The 18,975-nt window shown below is 34.0% G+C and overlaps 1 protein-coding gene across 1 annotated transcript in view; it reads right to left on the bottom strand.

Annotated features, from left to right (window-relative positions):
• Positions 1–233: 233 nt before the first annotated feature.
• Positions 234–18,975, bottom strand: part of LOC149743909 (uncharacterized) — a 200,468-nt gene continuing 181,726 nt past the window's right edge. The window contains exon 4 of the mRNA XM_089906047.1: positions 234–904. Coding sequence (XP_089762173.1) covers positions 757–904 — 148 coding nt within the window. The 3' untranslated portion in view covers positions 234–756. The remainder of the gene's footprint in view (positions 905–18,975) is intronic.

Below are 18,975 nucleotides of genomic sequence, written 5' to 3'. Positions count from 1 at the left end.
ACAGAAATTGAGCTATTAACCAAAATGATCTACCTTTTTCAGGTTTGTCTTTTGTTTATTTTGTTTAGTTTTAGCAAAGTTATTGGGTTTTCATAAAATTTGTTGGAAAATGCTTCATTTTCCATATTTCATTGTTTTGTGTTATTTGCTTATTAAATATTTGACACAATTCACCCTTAAATCATTTAAATAATTTTGGTCTGGAATTATATACGTGTGTGGGTGTGCACACATGCACAAGTGTGTGTTAAATTTATTATTTTGTTGGTTTTAAGTTCTCTTTTTTTCTGGATTTGTAATTTTATTTAATTTTTAAATTGATTTACTTACACATGTTTATTTATTTTTTTTATCTTTTTAGTATCAGTAGAATCTGGAGGAATAAAACCTGCATTCCTGAGTTTGGTATTTTGACAATCCTTTTTAGTTTAATTTTTAATTCCTATTTCAAATTTATTGGTATTTTTAAAGAATTTCTAATGTTTTTGATTGTTTTTTCTATTAATTCTTCTTTTCAAATTCTTTAATTTTTAGTCATATAATTATTTTCGATTTTCTACTTCCCTGGGATTTGCTTATCATTTGCTTATATCATCCAAATTCATAAAATTATAATTAACAATTTATTTCAAATTTTACCTTTTTCTGAATATGTTTTTAATACTAAGCCTGTGGAAAAAATATAGGAACAGGTCTTAAAGGAGTTGTATCAGGATCTAAGGAATGTAGTGTTGGATCAGCTTGAAATGTGCTGATTTATGCAGAACAAGGAGAAATTCTGGTTTCCATGTGTTGACTCAAGTGCCTGGGAATGATTAGCGTTTTTCTTGGTTGGCTGATGTAATCATAAACCCAAAGGTGATTTAACAAAATATAGTTGAAACTCCTGAACTTCCTTGTTATTCTGTAGAAAAAGATGTCAAGAGAAAAAGAGGGAGTGAGAGAAATCAGAAATTTAAAGTGGATCTGTCATACAAAACTTGTTTAATCATTCTCTACCCATTTTCTCTAGAAGGAAAAAAGAGTTCTTTATAAAGACTGTGATTGAGATTTCTCAGCATTTTCAAACAACATGGGGCTACTATCTGCAGGCAGAGAATGCCAGTGGAAGTGATGCCATGAAACTGAGCTCACTGAAATGAATGGAGATGACAGAATCTGTGGTGGCTGTGGCCAAATGGCATGGTTACCATAATGGGCAGCAGAGTCAAAGAATTAGAATTGTTTGGGTCACAGAGATTTTTGATGTGGCTGGTTGACCAAGATCCCAACAATGGAAACAGATGGGCAGCCTACAGAAGTTATATTTGTTTTGCATATGCAGGAAATATCCATATCTGTTCAACAGAATTGACTAGAATCACCATACTGGTTACAATTATAGTACTTAATTCCAAGACTTGAGCCAGCTAACAGAGTCAAAGAACTTTAAATAAAGGTGAAGTTATATCCTCTTACAGAAGTATCCTGCTACTTAACCATGTGTTACCCTGTAATTTTCCATTTAGTAGGCCTTAAAAGAAAATCCAGCCATAGATAGCAACACAGATGAACCCTGAGGACATTATGCTAAGAGAAATTAGCCAGTCACAGAAGGAAAAGTACTGCATAATTCATTTATACGAGGTATCTAAAGTAATCAAAATAATAGAAACAGTGTAGAATGGTTGTTGTTAGGGGCTAAGGGAAGTAAAAATACAGAGTTGCTATTCAACACATATAAAATTCCTATGCAAGGTGAATGTTTTAGAGATCTGCTGTGCAACATTGTGCCTATAGATAACAATACTGTATCATACACTTACATTTTTTTTTAATAGGATAGATTTCATACCCCATGTTCTTACCACAGTAACAAAAGAGGCACCTGAGGACAATTTACAAGGGTAATTGTACATTAGCGAAGGGGAAATAAACAGAGTTTATGAAATGCTGGCTTTAAACTGAAACTACTATCTGGAGACCAAAACTGTCATTGTATTCAACCAGTCAGAGAATAGCTTTACGAATATCTGGTAATCAATAGAGTTTCAACTGGGGTTCATTTTACAGTTGGCTCAGGTCTTCCTCAAACCTCTCTGTGGTTATTTCCCCAGTTCCAGAATGTATTGTTTCAACAGACATACTAAACAACTGGCAGCAATTTCTCATTGGTTTTTATGATCCATGGAATGATGATTTATACTGTAGGGAAGGCCAAATGCCTTTATCTACACAAGTAGTAAGTTAAAGGCAAATATAGAGGGACTCCAAAGAGTAATGCTGCCTTCAAGGACTTGAAAGATGCAAGAGTAGTGATTTCTACCACAGCCATATTCAATTTGACTATTATCCTATACACAAAATATGTGTCTTGAAAAATGATGGCTTTTCATTAACTTTAAAAAAAAACCTTCATTATCTAATGCTACATAATAAACCACCCCAAAACTCTGGTATAAAACAATTTTATTATTCTAACAGATGTGGATCTTCGAATTTTTTTGTTCAGTAGTCATTTTTAAGCATCTAATAATGTTTATCATTCAGTATGTATTCAATATATATTTTGAATGGTTATAAATTATCTATCAATATTGAACTACTTTAAAATTTTTAAACTGGGCAAACATTTTCACACATCTCTGTTCTTTGACTCTTGGCAATATTTGTCTCCTTGAATGCTTGCATTTATTTAATAAAATATTAAGCATTTATTAAAACATAAAATATTGTAACTATCAGAGCCCAGAGTATCTGAAAACGAAAGCACTTTTTGTAAGTGGGTCATTAGATGTAATCTTAAGAGATTTCCCCCCTATTTATGTTTCTTTGTTCCATACCTAAATATTCTGATAATGGAAGAAAAGAAATCTTGTGTGTTGGGTCAGAGCATAGCATACATTTGTATATCTCAACTTCACGAAATACTGTCTCCAAGATACCAATTAATGGAATTTTTTAATTGGACGCTTTACATATCTTTGGTCAGGGAAACGTTATATAGGAAAATATATTTTGTATTAGTGATATTTAGTATGCTCACAGATGGTAGATTAATGCACAGATGGAAATCACACCTTAGTTTAGAGTAAGTGTCTCTTTCAGTAAGAGTAAATAATACTCCATTTCACGATGGGAGGAGTTTGGTACTGTCGATTTGCTGGTAGGTAAATGGCTGGCATTTCCAAAGTATGATTAAGTATAGAAACCAATGAATTGTCCTTCTGCCAGCAAATGAAACATTTAGCAGTAAAATTAAGTACAAGTTAAATGTACTTAACCCATGCATATTATTCAGTTTTCATTTTTACCATCATGACAATTTGATCATGAGCTCATTGGACAAGACTATCTAGAACTGGGATAAAAGCTTACTAACATTCAGGCAGTAAGTCATTTTGCTAACCTTTCTATTCAAGGTATCTTCACTATAGAAGTCCTAAGGGGCAAACCCTTAACTTATTCTGAGATGTCCCCAAACTCCACCTTCCTATGAATTCATTTGTTCTTTATATACAGGAGCTCACACTCTAAGCAGAGTAGAGATGTACTGTTTAAAGATAAATCTTTGTATTTGACAGCTTTGTGGTGCTTCAGAGATTCTAATGAGCCGGGATATAAATTTGTAGCAGGTCACTCTGGCTGATGGGAATAAATTAAATAACTCTCCGTTTACCAAACTCCAATTGTTTTTTACCCTCAGCAGGCAACTAGTTAAAAATAACCCCCATTGCAGCACACGTATAGGATATTTCAGCAGGAAAAGTCACTGTGGGAAGGTGAAGAATCTGCTTACACAGTATACATATGGCTTCAGGACATTCTTGTGCCCAATCTCTTTTGTACACTTTAATTGGCATCGTTAATTAGATTTACCTAATGTAACGGCTAGGTGGGTCAGAGTAAGTTTGGGAGAGGCAGCCTGGATTTCATGTTCACTTGGGCTTCATGTTATATTAGGGCCAGTGGAAAACCACTGGCCCTAATATAAATGAGAAGATTTAAAAATAAGATTTAAAAATAAATGAGAAGATTTATTGACCAAAAACAGTAAAGCACAGTTGTATGATTGCTATGGGTCCCATGCTGCAACAGAATTTGCCTTAGACACTGAATTAATCATGTCTCCACAACTAGTCCATATAGTCCACGTAGTCAAATGCTTCTACCACTGTGTGAAAAGCTGGAAACCCTTCTGAATGCATTCAGAGCTGGAAACTTCTTTAGTTACTTACTAAATAGGTAAAAATAGCATATCTAAATAGAATATATTTTTCCTCAAAGGCAGTCCAACTAAAACTTAGTCCTCTTAGTGCTGGAAGGGATAGAGTATAACTTTTTCCTTCAATTATAAGGTAATATTTTACCCTGTCTACACCACTGGTTGGACAAGAAACTTTAAAGAAGTGTCAGACCACTGAATTATCCCTAAAGCATCTCTCTCTTTTGTGACAATTGACTTAATCATAGCTCTCTTAGAAGGTCTGGATACTTGCCCTTCAGGTCGTGAGGGATGATGTCATCAACATGTTGAACAGAATATCTGTGATGATGAGCAATTATCCTTCCTAGAGACTCAATTTTGGTACAAAACTAGAGGGGTAATTCATTCCCTAAGAGTAGAATGAAATATGTACTTTTGTCACTGTCTTTTGAGAACATTTCCTCCTCTTAATTCTTATCACAAGGGTGGGAAAAAAACTAATCTCATCAATAGATATATAATACAAGATAAAAGTAGCTTTATTAATTTGCTCAAGTAGGGAGACTACATCTGGACAGCATCTGTAAGCAGATTCATCACCCAATTAAACTGATGATTATCTGTCATTCTCTAATTCCCATCTGTCTATTGAGCCAATTGAAGTGGATAATTTAATGAGACTGTGTTAGCAATCATCATTTTCATGTATTTCAAGGTTTTAATATGGACAGATCTCTGCAGTTCCACCAAGAATGATCCATTTGTAGAGGGTTGTATGTGTGTTGTTTGTTTTGGTTTGTTGTTTTTTTAAATGGACTGTAAACTCTAGGGATTTCCATCTGACTCTTCTTCCAAAATACAGATTCCAAAATAAGCTATATATATTTATATTTATATATTTATATATGTTTACAATTACAAAGTCCCAGAAATTACAGTGAGAATATATGTGGTGATATATTTGGACATACTGAGGCATTTCTTCTTTTTTTTTTGTTTTTAAAGCATCAAAAATTAGCTCTTAAAAAAAAAAAAAATTAGCTCTTGGGGCTTCCCTGGTGGTGCAGTGGTTGAGAGTCCACCTGCCGATGCAGGGGACACGGGTTTGTGCCCCGGTCCAGGAAGATCTCACATGCCACAGAGCAGCTAGGCCCATGAGCCATGCCCGCTGAGCCTGTGCGTCCGGAGCCTGTGCTCTGCAACGGGAGAGGCCACAACAGTGAAAGGCCCGTGTACCGCAAAAAAAAAAAAAAAAAATTAGCTCTTAAATTTCAGTACACAATTGAGTGTATATAGAAAAATCTAAAGAGTTGATAGTTTCCACTTAAATCAGATGAAATACTATCATAAAAATGGAAAATCTGAATAGTTGTGTATGGGTATGGCTACAGGTTTTTTTTTTGAATTTTTATTAGAGTATAGTTGATTTACAACATACTGAGGCATTTCTCTCAAAATTGTAATTATCACCTAAGTCCCATATGCTCTCAAACTTAGTTATAAACTACAAATTTTCTTTAGTTCACAAGAATTTATAATAGCTCAGATTCAGGTCTAATATTTCCTCAAAGTGCTGAATTTTTTTTCCATATCCAATGACTTTGACAGTTGTCTAGAGTCCCTTGGTAATAATTAAGAGAAATAACCTTAGTATATATTTATAGTGTTACTGTGTGGTCTCCTTCAGGTGTGTCTAAACTTCCATTTCTCAATTGATTTTAGGTCTATTAACTTATCTAGAGCTAGAAATTGGCTTAGGGGTCAAGGGTCTGTTGTGGTGGCTTAGGATATACCTTACAAACATGGAAATTTGAGGTTATATAAGCTAAGTTGAAACTTAAGTGGCCATTCATAACTTTTGATTCTGGAAACTCCACAATTAAGACCAACAAAATATTTCTGGTTCAGACTACTGTGACTCTACTGGCTCTTTGGTATCTACATTCACTTTATCACTAGGAGTTAGCTCTTACTAACAGATGTCTGTCACTATGAAATTCTTCTATCTTCTGAAATATGGAGACATTTTAACTTTACTATTTCAAACCTGTATCACCAACTGTAGCACTCAGAATGGGCTAGTGTAGGCTGAAGTATAATAAACACCCCCAAATCTCAGTGGCAACACAAAAAAGTTACACTTTACTTATGCTATATAAGGTCAGCAATGGTTGGAGGACCCAGAGACCCAGAATGAACTGTGATCTACCTGCACACATACTCCATAATGTCTGAGTGAACGATGCATTGTCCTCTAAAACTTTTACTCAGAGGCAGCTGTTCAAGACAGGGGTGTAGGAAGATCCTGAACTCCTCCCATGGACACACCAAATCTAGTTACATATGGAAAAATTCCCTTTGAAAAGACCTGAAAACTAGCTGAATAGTTTTTCCAGAACAAAGGAAAAAAGAGCCACATTGAGACAGGTAAGAGAGGTAGATTGCCAAAACCTCACCCCCAGCACAGTGACCTACAATCAGGAGGAATCTCACAAGTAAAGAGCTTTTCCCTGAGGAGTGAGGGACTTTTTCCCCATGTCAGGCACTCCAAACCTTGGGACCTGCACTGGAAAGATAAGCCCCCAAATTGTCTGGCTTTGAAAACCAGTGGGGCTTATGTCCAGGAGACCCAAAGAGCTATATGGAATTGAGATCCTGCTCTCTTAAAGGGCTTGTGTGCAGGCTTACTCACCCCAGGACCCAGCACAAAAACAACAATTTGAAAAGCACCTAGACTATATGCAAAGGAGATTCATTTGCTAATCTTAAAGTGTGTGCTGAAGGGGCAAGGGCCTGTTGGGGTTCTCTCTAGGGATGGAGGTGGTGGTGGGTACCAGTTTTGCACTCTCCTTCTACCTTGTTAACAGCAGCAGGCACACCCTGCCTCCATACTCTCCTGCAGCCCTGTTAAGCCAGGGGGCATGCCCTCCCCCCATACTCTTTTGCAGCCTTGCCAAAACCAGCAGGCAGGCTGTACCTCCACATTCTCCTGTGTCACTGCTAAAGCTGGCAGGCACACACAGTCCACACAGGGAATGTCCCTTGAGCATCTGGCACTAGTAGCCAGCAGAGTTAGTGTTTCTGAGCCCTACAGGACTGAAACAATTGGAGAGAGAGTTCTTGGCAGGCTACCACCCCACAGGGCATACCACAGAAAGCAAAATGAGACATAATCCCAGTCTTCCTATGAAAAAGGAATTTATTTACTTGTCCTGGAGCTTCAACCTGAGGGGCAGGCTTCAGGTTTACCACACATCTAGAGTCTACAGAAGAGGTCTCAGGAAACATAGCCCAGGGAACATGATCTTCGCACTCTCCCTTGGCCTTGCTACAGCTCACTGGTACCTCCCAGAAACGAGCTTTTACACTTGTCTAAAACCCTGATTTTTGCAACCACTGTCAAGGAAACACTTCTGGATCAACTGGTCTGGAGGTCAGCAGGGTTTAAAATTGAGGTCCCAGAGGACTGTATATATTTGCATAATTTAGAAGCTGCTGCCTGAGAAACTGGCTCCCAAACAGACTGAAATTAAGTACAGACTAAAAAAAAAATTTTTTTTGAACACTGACAGGTGTTGCACATCCTTAACTACTGGAATCTATGAAGAATAAATCAGGAAGCTTGGACAATCACATAGATTTCAGAGACAACCAAGAGTAAGAACAAGGTTGAATGACAAGTTTCATCTCCTACACAAAGCCACTCCTTCAAGTCTGGGAAAGGTAGCTCTTCCACCTAATACACAGAAACAAACACAGAAAGTAAAGCAAAATGAAGAAACAAAGCAATATGTTCCAGATGAAAGAACCAGATAAAACTCTAGAAAAAAACCTTAATGAAACAGAGATAAGTAATTCATCTGATAAAGAATTCAAAGTTATAGACATAAAGATGCTCACTGAATGGACAGAATAGATGAACATAGTAAGAACATGAACAAAGAGATGGAAAATATAAGAAAGTATCAAACAGAAGTCACAGAGCTGAAAAATGTAATAACTAAACTGAAAAACACACTAAAAGGGTTCAAGAGCAGACTAGATGAAACTGGAGAAAGCACCAGTCATCTCAAGACAAGGCAGTAGAACTCACCCTGTCAGAGCAGAAAAAGAGAAAAGAATTTTTTTAAAAAAGTAAAGATAGCTCAAAGGACATATCGCACCACTTAAAACAGACTACCATTCACATCATAGGGCTCCCAGAAGGAGAAGAGAGAGGGAAAGGAGTAGAAATATTATTTGGAGAAATAATGACTGAAAACTACCCTAACTGGGGAAAGAAGACAAACATTCATATCCAGGAACTGGAAAGTTCCAAATAAGATAAACCCAAAGAGACACAAGCCAAGACATATTATAATTAAAGTGTCAAAAGGTAAAGACAAGAGAGAATATTAAAAACAACAGGAGAAAAACTTCTTGTTATGTACAAGGAAACTCCCATAAGCCTATGAGCAGATTTTTTCAGCAGAACTTTGTATATCAGAGGAAGTGGCACAATATATTCAAAATGCTGAAAGAAAAACCTTCCAACCAAGAATATTCTACTCAGCAAACTTCTTATTCAGAATTGGAGAGAAAAGAGTTTTCCATAAAGGAAAGGCTAAAGGAGTTCATCACCACTAAACAAGACTTTAATAAGAAATGTTAAAGTGACTTCTTTAAGCTGGAAAAAAAGAGCACTAATTAGTAACAACAACAAGAAAAGTAAAAATCTCACTGGTAAAGGTAAATTTATAGTAAAGATAGTGGATTAACTATAAAGCTAGTAGGAAGGTTCAAAGACAAAAGTAAAAAAAAACTGTAAATAATTAGTTAAGGGATACACAAAATACAAAGATATAAAAATGACATCAAAAACATAAAACACAGGGATAGGGAGTAAAAATGTAAAGTTTTAGAATGTGTTCATACTTAACTTGCTATCAATTTAAAATAGATTGTTAAATGAAAGCTGTTATGTGAGCCTTAGGGTATCCACAAAGCAAAAACCTATAGTAGAAACAAAAAAGATAATGAGAAAGAAATCTAAGCACAACACTAAAAAAAGGCATCAAACAAAAAGGAAGAGAGCAAGAGAAGAAAGAAACAAGAATTATGAAACAGCCAGAAAATAATTAACAAAATGGCAATAAGTACATAACTAACAATAACTACTTTAAATAAAAATGGAATAATTCTTGAATCAAAAGATACAGTGGCTAAATGAATTTTAAAAAGAGCCATCTGTAGCTGCCTACAAGGGACTTACTTCAGATATAAGGACACACAGACTTAAAGTGAAAAGATGGAAAAAGATGTTTCATGCAAATTGAAACTAAAAGAAATCTGGGATAGCTGTATTTATATCAGAGACAAAATTCACTTTAAAACAAAGACTGTCATTAAAAACAAAGATTTGCATTACATAATAATAAAGGGGTCAATCCAATGAGAAATATAACATTTGTAAATTTTCATGCACCCAGTATTGATGTACATATATATAAAGCTAATATTAACAGACAAAGGGAGAAATTGACAGCAAATCTTAGGACACCCAGACTGCAAATAGGACACCCAGACTGAAAAGTCAACAAGGAAACACAGGCCTTAAATGACAAATTAGACTAGAGAGACTTAATAGATATATACAGAATATTCCATCCCAAAGCAGAATACACATTCTTTTCACGTACACATGGAACATTCTTTAGGATAGATCACATGTTAGACCACAAAAAAAGTCTCAGCAAATTTAAGATGACTGAAATCATATCAAGCATTTTTCCATCCATAAAGGTAATAAACTAGAAATCAATAACAAGAAAAAACTTGAAAAAAATAATAAATATGTGGTTAAACAACATGCTACTGAAAAAGCAATGAGTCAAAGAAATCAAAGAGAAGTCAAACTATAACTTGAGAGAAATAAAAATGAAAATACCATATGCCAAAATCTATGTGATGCAGCAAAAGCAATTCTAAGAGGGACATTCATAGTGATACAGACTACCTCAAATGACCAGAAAAGTCTCAAAAAAACAATTGAACATTACAACCCAAGAAACTAGAAAAGGAAGAAAAAATGAAGCCAGAGTTAGTAGAAGAAAGGAAATAATAAAGGTAAGAAGATAATAAAAAGAGAAAATAAATGAAATAGAGTCTTAAAGAGTAGAAAAAAATTTTAAAATTAAGAGCTGATTCTCTGAAAGATAAAATTGACAAACCTTTAACTAGACTCACTAAAACAAACAAAAAAAGAGGATAAAATTAGAAATGAAAAAGGAAAAATTATAACTGAAAACCAAAATATTCAAAGACTCATAGGAGACTAACATGAATAATTACACACCAACAGATTGGACAATGCAGAAGAAATAGATAAATTCCCAAAACATACAATCTTCCAAGACTGAATTTTGAAGAAACAGAAAATCTAAATAGACCAGTTACTAGTAAGGAGATTGAATCAGTAAGAAAAAGACCCCCATCAAACAAAGTCCAGGATCAAACAGTTTCACAGGTGAATTCTACCAAATATTCAAAGAAGAGTTAATAACTATCCCTCACAAACAATCCCAAAAAATTGTAGTGGGAATGCTCCCAAACTCATTTTATGGGTCCAGCATTACCACAATACCAAAACTTGACAAGGACACCACACACAAAAAAGATTATAGGAAAATACTGCTGATGAATATAGATGTAAAAATCCTCAATAAAAATATTAGCAACCAAAACAATACATTAAAAAGATCATACACCAAAATCAAGTGGGATTTATTCCAGGGATACAAGGATGGTTCAACAGCCACAAATCAAGATGATAGTCCACATTAACAAAATGAAAGGTAAAAATCATATGATCATCTCAATAGATGAAGAAAAAGCCTTTGACATTCATTTATGATAAAAAACCTCTAAACAAAGTGGGTATAGAAGAAACATAACTCAACAATAATAAAGGCAATATATGCCAAGTACACAGCTAACATCATACTCAACAAAGAAACGCTGAATGCTTTTCCTCTAAGATCAGAAACCAACAAAAATGTCCACTCTTGCCACTTTTATTCAACTTAGTATCAGAAGTCCTAAGACAGAGCAATTAGACAAGAAAAAGAAATAAAAGTCATCCAAATCAGAAAGAAGGGAGTAATACTGTCACTATCTGCAGACAATATAATTTTATATACAGCAAAATAATAAAGACTTCACCAAAAAAAACTATTAGAATAAACAAATTCACTAACGCCACAGGGAACAAAATCAATATCCAAAAATCTGTTGTATTTTTATACACTAAAAACAAACTATCAAAGAGAAATGAAGAAAATGATCCCATTTACAACTGCATCAAAAAGAATGAAATACCTAGGAATAAATTTAACCAAGGAGATAATAGACTTGCATATTGAAAACAAGTCCTTAATGAAATAAATTGAAAAAGATACAAATAAATGGAAAGATATTCTGTGCTCTTGGATTGAAAGAATCAATATTGATAAAATATGTGTACTCCAAAGCAATCTACAGATTCAATGCAATTTCTATCAAAACTCAAATGGCATTTTTCAGAGAAACAGAACATATATTCCTAAAACTTGTAAGAAACCACAAAAGACCTCAAAGAGATAAAGAAATCTTGAGAAAGAGGCACAAAGATGAAGGCATCTTGCTCCCTGATTTCAAACTATATTACAAAGCTATAGTAATTAAAACAGTATGGTATTGGCATAAAAACAGACACATAGATAGATGGAACAGAATGGACAGCCCAGAAATAAACCCATGCATATGTGATCAATTAATTTATGACAAAGGAGCCAAGATTATACAATGTGCAAAGGACAATCTCTTCAATAAATGGTGTTGAGAAAATTGATAAACAACATGAAAAAGAATGAAACTTGACCACTACTTTACACTATACATGGAGATTAACTCAAAATGGATTAAAGATTTGAATGTAAGACCTGAAACCATAGAACCTGTAGAAGAAAACATAGATGGTAAGCTACTTGACATAAGCCTTGGTAAAGATTTTTCAATCTGACAACCAAAAGGAAAAACAAACAAATGGACTATATCATACTAAAAATCTTTTGCAAGGCAAAGGGAACCATGAACAAAATGAAAAGCCAACCTACTAAAAGGAAGAAAATATTTGCTAATCCTATATCTGGTAAGGGGCTAATATCTACAATATATAAACAACTCATACAACTCAATAGAAATAATCCCAAACAATTTGTTTAAAAACTGGGCAGATCTAAACAGACTTTTCAAAGATGAAACACAGATGTGCCAATATATACAAGAAAAGATGCTCAAAATATTAATCTTCATGGAAATGCAAATCAAAACTATGAGATGTCACCTCACACCTGTTAGAATGGCTATTATCAAAATGACAAGAAATAAGTGTTGGCCAGGATGTGGAAAAAGGGAACCCTCATGCACTGTTGGTGGGAATATAAATTGGTACAGCCAATATGGAAAACAGTTCCTTGAAAAACTGAAAATAGAGTCAGCAATTCTACTTCTGGGTATCTATCCAGTGAAAATGAAAACATTAACTCAGAAAGATATACAAGCCCAGTATTCATTGCAGCATTATTTACAATAGCCAAGGTATGGAAACAACCTAGATGTCCATCAATGGATGAATGGTTAAAGAAGAAGTGGTATACATACATACATATATACACACACACACACACACACACGAGATACTACTCAGCCATTAAAAAGAATGAAATCTTGCCATCTGCAATAACACACATGGTCTTTGAGGGTATTATGCTAAATGACAGAGAAAGACCAATGCCAAGTGACCTCAGTTATATCTGGAATTTAAAACGAATGAATGAATAAACAACAACTAAAACAAGCTCATAGATACAGAGAACAGATTGGTGGTTGCCAGAGACAGTGGGTGGGAGATATGTGAAATGAGTGAAGGGGATCAAAGGTACAAACTTCCAGTTATAAAATAAATAAGTCATGGGGATGTACAACATGGTGACTATAGTTAATAATACTGTATTGCATATTGGAAAATTGCTAAGAGCATACAGTAAGTCCCCTACATACGAACAAGTTCCATTCCGAGAGCACATTCATAAGTCCATTTTGTTCATAAGTCCACCAAGTTAGCCTAGGTACACAACACAATTGGCTATACAGTACTGTACCGTAATAGGTTTATAATACTTTTCACACAAATAATACATAAAAAACAAACACAAAATATAAACACTTTTAATCTTACAGTACAGTACCTTGGAAAGTACAGTAGTACAGTACAACAGCTGGCATACAGGGGCTGGCATTGAGTGAACAGGCAAGAAGAGTTACTGACTGGAGGAAGGAGAGGAGGTGGGAGATGGTAGAGCTGAAGGATCGTCAGCAATAGGAGACAGAGGGCAAGCTGCAATTTCACTCACGCCTGACGTTGATGGCACAGGTTCTGGTTCCTTGCTGGATTCAATTCTATCTACCCTCTTGAAAAAACAATCCAGTGATGTCTGAATACTAGGCTCTTTTTTTCCCATCATAGATGACACGGTAGCACTGTATTACATTCCAAACAGTGGCTTCAGCCTTCGTGTACCATTCTACATTTAGGTCCTGTGCCTCAAAAACTAACGGTGCCTCCACAAATAGAACTCACATGATTGGACATGTGAACACACGTCTGCATCTTTGAAGGTTCGCAACTTGAAGGTTCATATGTAGGGGACTTAACTGTAAATCTTAAATGTCCTCATCTCAAGAAAAAGACTTTTGTAACTATGTACGGTGATGGATATAAACTAGACTTATTGTGATAATCCTTCACACAATATATCAAATATTGAATCATTATGTTGTACACCAGGAACATGTATATGTCAATTATATATATTATTATATACATGTAATATTATTACATACATTATTATATTATAAATATATATATATATTATTACATTCTACAACATTCATGGCTATTTCAACTTCCAACATACCAAATAATAACAGTCAACTAAAAATGTGCCTCTGCATGCAATCCAGATTTATTTTTTAGAACCATTTTCCCTAATCAAATTTTAGGTCAATAAATAATAACACAATATAAAATATACCCCATTAGTTAAATGATTCCTTATTATTATTTACAAACTAACATTTGCTTAAGTTAAACTTTCAAATAATAATTCCACATTATATATAAATATTTGGATGAGTAATAAAAAATTTCCTGTCTATTCTCTCATATTTTATGGTACATAATTACATTTACTCTCTGCCACTTTCTTTCAGGATGCCCATTTATAACTTTAGTACATCTGACATAAAATGATGTTCACAGAAATTCCCTGGAAGGGCCATTCATGATGGGAGAGAAGTTTAGTTCCTTACTGCCAAAATGATGTCAAATCCTATAGATCAAATGAGAGCTATAAATAACCTGAAACTGTGATTTATATTTTGAAATAATATGAGAGGTGTTACATTGAATTTTCCTTTTTATTCACCAAACTTATAATTCTCCATGTGATCATATAGTGTTAACATAGGAAAGTCAAGTGTTTAGGAAAATAGCAATGTAGAGGAGGTAATAGCCTTTACCTCCTTTAGGCTTAGAATTCTTTAAAATATCTAATTAGTACTGATGTGTCTATTTTTTTAAAGTCAACAAAATTAGTCGATATAATTAGTGTAACTCCAAAGAGCTAATGAAGATAACATAATTATTCTTCAATATATGCTATTCTTTTCTCCAATATATTATCTGCATTTGCCACTCCTAAAAAAAACTTTTTTTTAAGCCTGCTCTTTTGTTAACAATGTAATTAATGGGCTTTTAGATTACATTTTCTAAACAAATGCTGAAAGCACAACATCAATGCCAAATAATGTTATCTTTATATCTTTGTCATCTTGTTATAGGCTGCAATGTTGATGCTATGTTTTAACATGGCTTGTGACTTATCACTTACCATAAATTAGGAAGTGTCAAGCAATAAAAATGAGTACACAGTGTTTTATTTTATAAATTATCAGCTTTGAGTAAAGAAAGCCTTTTAGCAATACATGCCTAGAAAATTTAAAATACCATGAACTATTACCTTATATTTACATTAAGGCTAAGTTGACTATCAATAATTTCTATTTAATATTATTTTATCAATTTACTGTATTTGAAAACAGAAAAGAAATACAAAACTAAAATTATGAGTGATTAATTTCAACTATAGAGAAATTTTATGATATTAGAGAAAGGCTTTTGAACTCTTTTTATTGGTTATATTTTTATAACAATATGATTTTCCAACCCATAAATTAATACTGACTAGTTATCAATTTATAGATTGTTATATTCTCAATTTTTAAATCTATCTTTTTAACCAATTTAAATTCACTATAATTACGTAACACAAAGTTATGATTATATAAGTCATATACATATATGTGTGTGTGTACAAATTAAATATATTTTAAAATTAAAATGTGATAGTGAAAATAATGGCCTCCTGAAACGGCCTATATATTAAATCTTATAATTGTGAATACTTTAGGCTACATTACAAAATAATTCAGGCTTCAAATGAAATTAAGGTCGATAATCAATTGACCTTGAAATAGGGAGATTTTTGCAGATTATTCAGATAAACATAATATAATTACAAGGTTGTTTAAAAGTGGAAGAGGGAAACAGAAGAGTGACTATGGAAGAAAGGCAGAGAATGATGCAATATTTCTGGTTTCAGAAATGGAAGAAGGGGGTTCTAGGAGCTAGAAAAGACAGGGAAACAGATTTGTCCCCAGAAACTCTAGGAAGGAATGCAGCCCCGCAGACACCTTGTTTATAGCCCAGTGAGACTCATATCAGACTTATTACCTATGGAACAGTAAGACAATAAATTCGTGTTTTTTAAGACACTAAGTTTGTGAAAATTTATTAAGACAGCAGATAAGCTAATACACCAAATGGACTTATTTTTTAAAACACATTCTGGAAAAAGAGATTAAATGTGCAGTCAAGACACCCTTTTTCTGCCAATTACCTTTATGGATGTAATACCATAAATAAGGGGACAGTGGCAGAAAATTGAGTGGGCTTTCTAAGGCATCAAGAATCAACATATCCAGGAACTCAAGGGTAAGAAAGCTGACACAGGACCAAAATTTTGGTGACATGATAGGTAATAGAATGCATGGTGGTTTAAGAAACCTTTTTCTAATCAAGTGTACAGGATTTGTTGGGGATGGGGAAAGGGAAAGCACTCAATCTGCCTAACATGGATAAACCAAAACTTGCATTGGTAATGTAAATTCTTCACAAACGTTTAAGTTTTGAATGAACTGTCTTTTGCATCTGGATGAACCTGAGAAAAGAGAACATGCTGGAGGAATACAATACACTGGTTAATTTTTTCCCAGCCTATAAGAGCAGAAGCTTCTATTCCTCTTACTCCTGCTGCTTGGCTATTGCTCCATAATGTCAACAAATTGAGTTCTACAGGTATTAGGAAACCATGTCATCCTGAGTAAGTAGAGAAAAATCTTATCTATTGTAACCTAATGGAGAAAGGCCAAAATGAAATAATTAAAGAGACAGAAAAATGAAATAAAGAATTATCAAGAAAATACAATTAGAGCAAAAACAAAAGCAAACACCCAGAACTAAAAAAAAAAAATGTATTTCCAAATTTCAAATAAAAACATAACTGAGGGCTTCCCTGGTGACGCAGTGGTTGAGAGTCTGCCTGCCGATGCAGGGGACACAGGTTCGTGCCCCAGTCCAGGGAGATCCCACATGCCACGGAATGGCTAGGCCCGTGAGCCATGGTCGCTAAGCCTGAGCGTCTGGAGCCTGTGCTCCGCAACGGTAGAGGCCACAACAGTGAGAGGCCCACGTACCGCAAAAAAAAAAAAAAAAAAACAACATAACTGAGAAAAAGGAATGGCTATTTCTGAAAAACAAATTTATTTTCAAGTATATAAACTGAAAAAAAAATTTAGAATTTAGAATTATGTCATGAAGAATGACAAATCATTTGTTAAAAATCAAAGAAACATGAGATGTGGCAAAGTCAGTACTTAATTGGGAATTTAAAGCATTGAATACACATATTGGAGAAGAAGAAAGAAATGAAATTAATAATCTAAGCTTCTACCTAAGGCAACTGAAAAATGAAGAGCAATTAACTCCAAAGTAAGCAGAAGAATTAGTAAAATTAGAGCAGAAATGAATAAAATTAAAAACAGGAAACCAGTTGAGAAAGATCAATGAAACCAAAAGCTGGTTCTCTGAAAAGATGAAGAAAATCAATAAGCCTCCAGCCAAGTAACTAAGAAAAAAAGGGAGAGGACACAACTTATTAATATCAGAAATGAAAGGGGACATCACTACAGATTCCATGGACATTAAAGGATAATAAAGTAATATTATGAACAATTCAGTGAAAAAATTTAATAACCTTGATGAAGTGGATTAATTTCTTGAAAGATAATCTGACAAACTCACATAAAATTAGACAATATGAATAGGCCTATAACATTAAAGAAATTGAGTCAATAATTAATAAACTTCCAAAACAGAAAGCACCAGGTCCAGATGGATTCACTGATGAATTCCACCAAACACTTAAGGAAGAAATGATACCAGTTCTCTTACCTCTTTAAAAAGATAGAAGCAGAAAAAATACTGACTCATTTGATGAGGTCAGCATTACACTAATACTTAAACTAGACAAAGATATGATAATGAAATTAACACAGATGCAAAAAATCCTCAACAAAATTTTAGCAAATTAAATCCAACAATATGTAAAAAGAATTATACACTACAAACAAGTGAGGTTTATTCCAGGTATGCAAGACTGGTTTAATGTTTGAAAATGAATTAATGTAATCCATCATATCAACACACTAAAGAAGAAAAATCACATGATCATATCAACAGATGGAGAAACAGAATTTGAGAAAATCCAACACTCATTCATAAAAACTCTTAGTAAACATCCTTAACTTGACAAAACATCTGCCAAAACTTACAGCTAAAATCCTACTTAGTGATGAAAAATTTCAAGCTTTCCCACTAATATCAGGAACAAGACAAGGATATCCCCTCTCATTACTGTCCTTCAACATCATACTGGAATAACTAGCTAATGCAGAAAGACAAGAAAAGGAAATAAAAGTTATACATATTGGGACGAAATGAAGTTGTCTTTGTTCACAAATGACTTGATTAGCTATGTAGAAAATTTGAAAGAATCAACAAACAACTTCTGGAACTAATAAGCAATTATAGCAAGGTTGCAAGACACAAGGTTAATTTATAAAACTCAATGACCTACCTATATATGAGACATAAACAAGTGGAGTTTGAAGTTAAAAACATGATACCAGTTGTATTAGCAGCCCTCTCAAATGAAATACTTATATAAAAATCTAACAATATAGATACAAGATCTATTTGAGGAAAACTGCAAAACTACTGAAATAAATGAAAAGAACTAAATAAATGGAGAGATACTCTATGTTTATGAATACGATGACTCAATACTGCCAAGATGTCAGCTCTTCTGAAGTTGACCTATAGCTTCAATATATCTCAATCAAAATGCCATCAAGTTATTTTGTTAATATTCATAAATTGATACTAAAGTTTATATGGAAAAGCAAGAGACCCAGAATAGACTAAGGAAAACAACAAAGTTAGAAGGCCGATAGTACCCATCTTCAAGACTCACCAAGACAAGTGTGGTGTTGGCAAAAGAATATACAAACAGATCAACTGAACAAAATAG

This window comes from Delphinapterus leucas, unplaced genomic scaffold, assembly GCF_059928025.1.
Source record: "Delphinapterus leucas isolate spDelLeu-1000000601 "Yukka" unplaced genomic scaffold, BTC_Dleu_Yukka2 spDelLeu_asBTCV2_sq57, whole genome shotgun sequence".
Lineage (NCBI taxonomy): Eukaryota > Metazoa > Chordata > Mammalia > Artiodactyla > Monodontidae > Delphinapterus > Delphinapterus leucas.
This window is presented reverse-complemented; position numbering and strand designations above follow the sequence as displayed.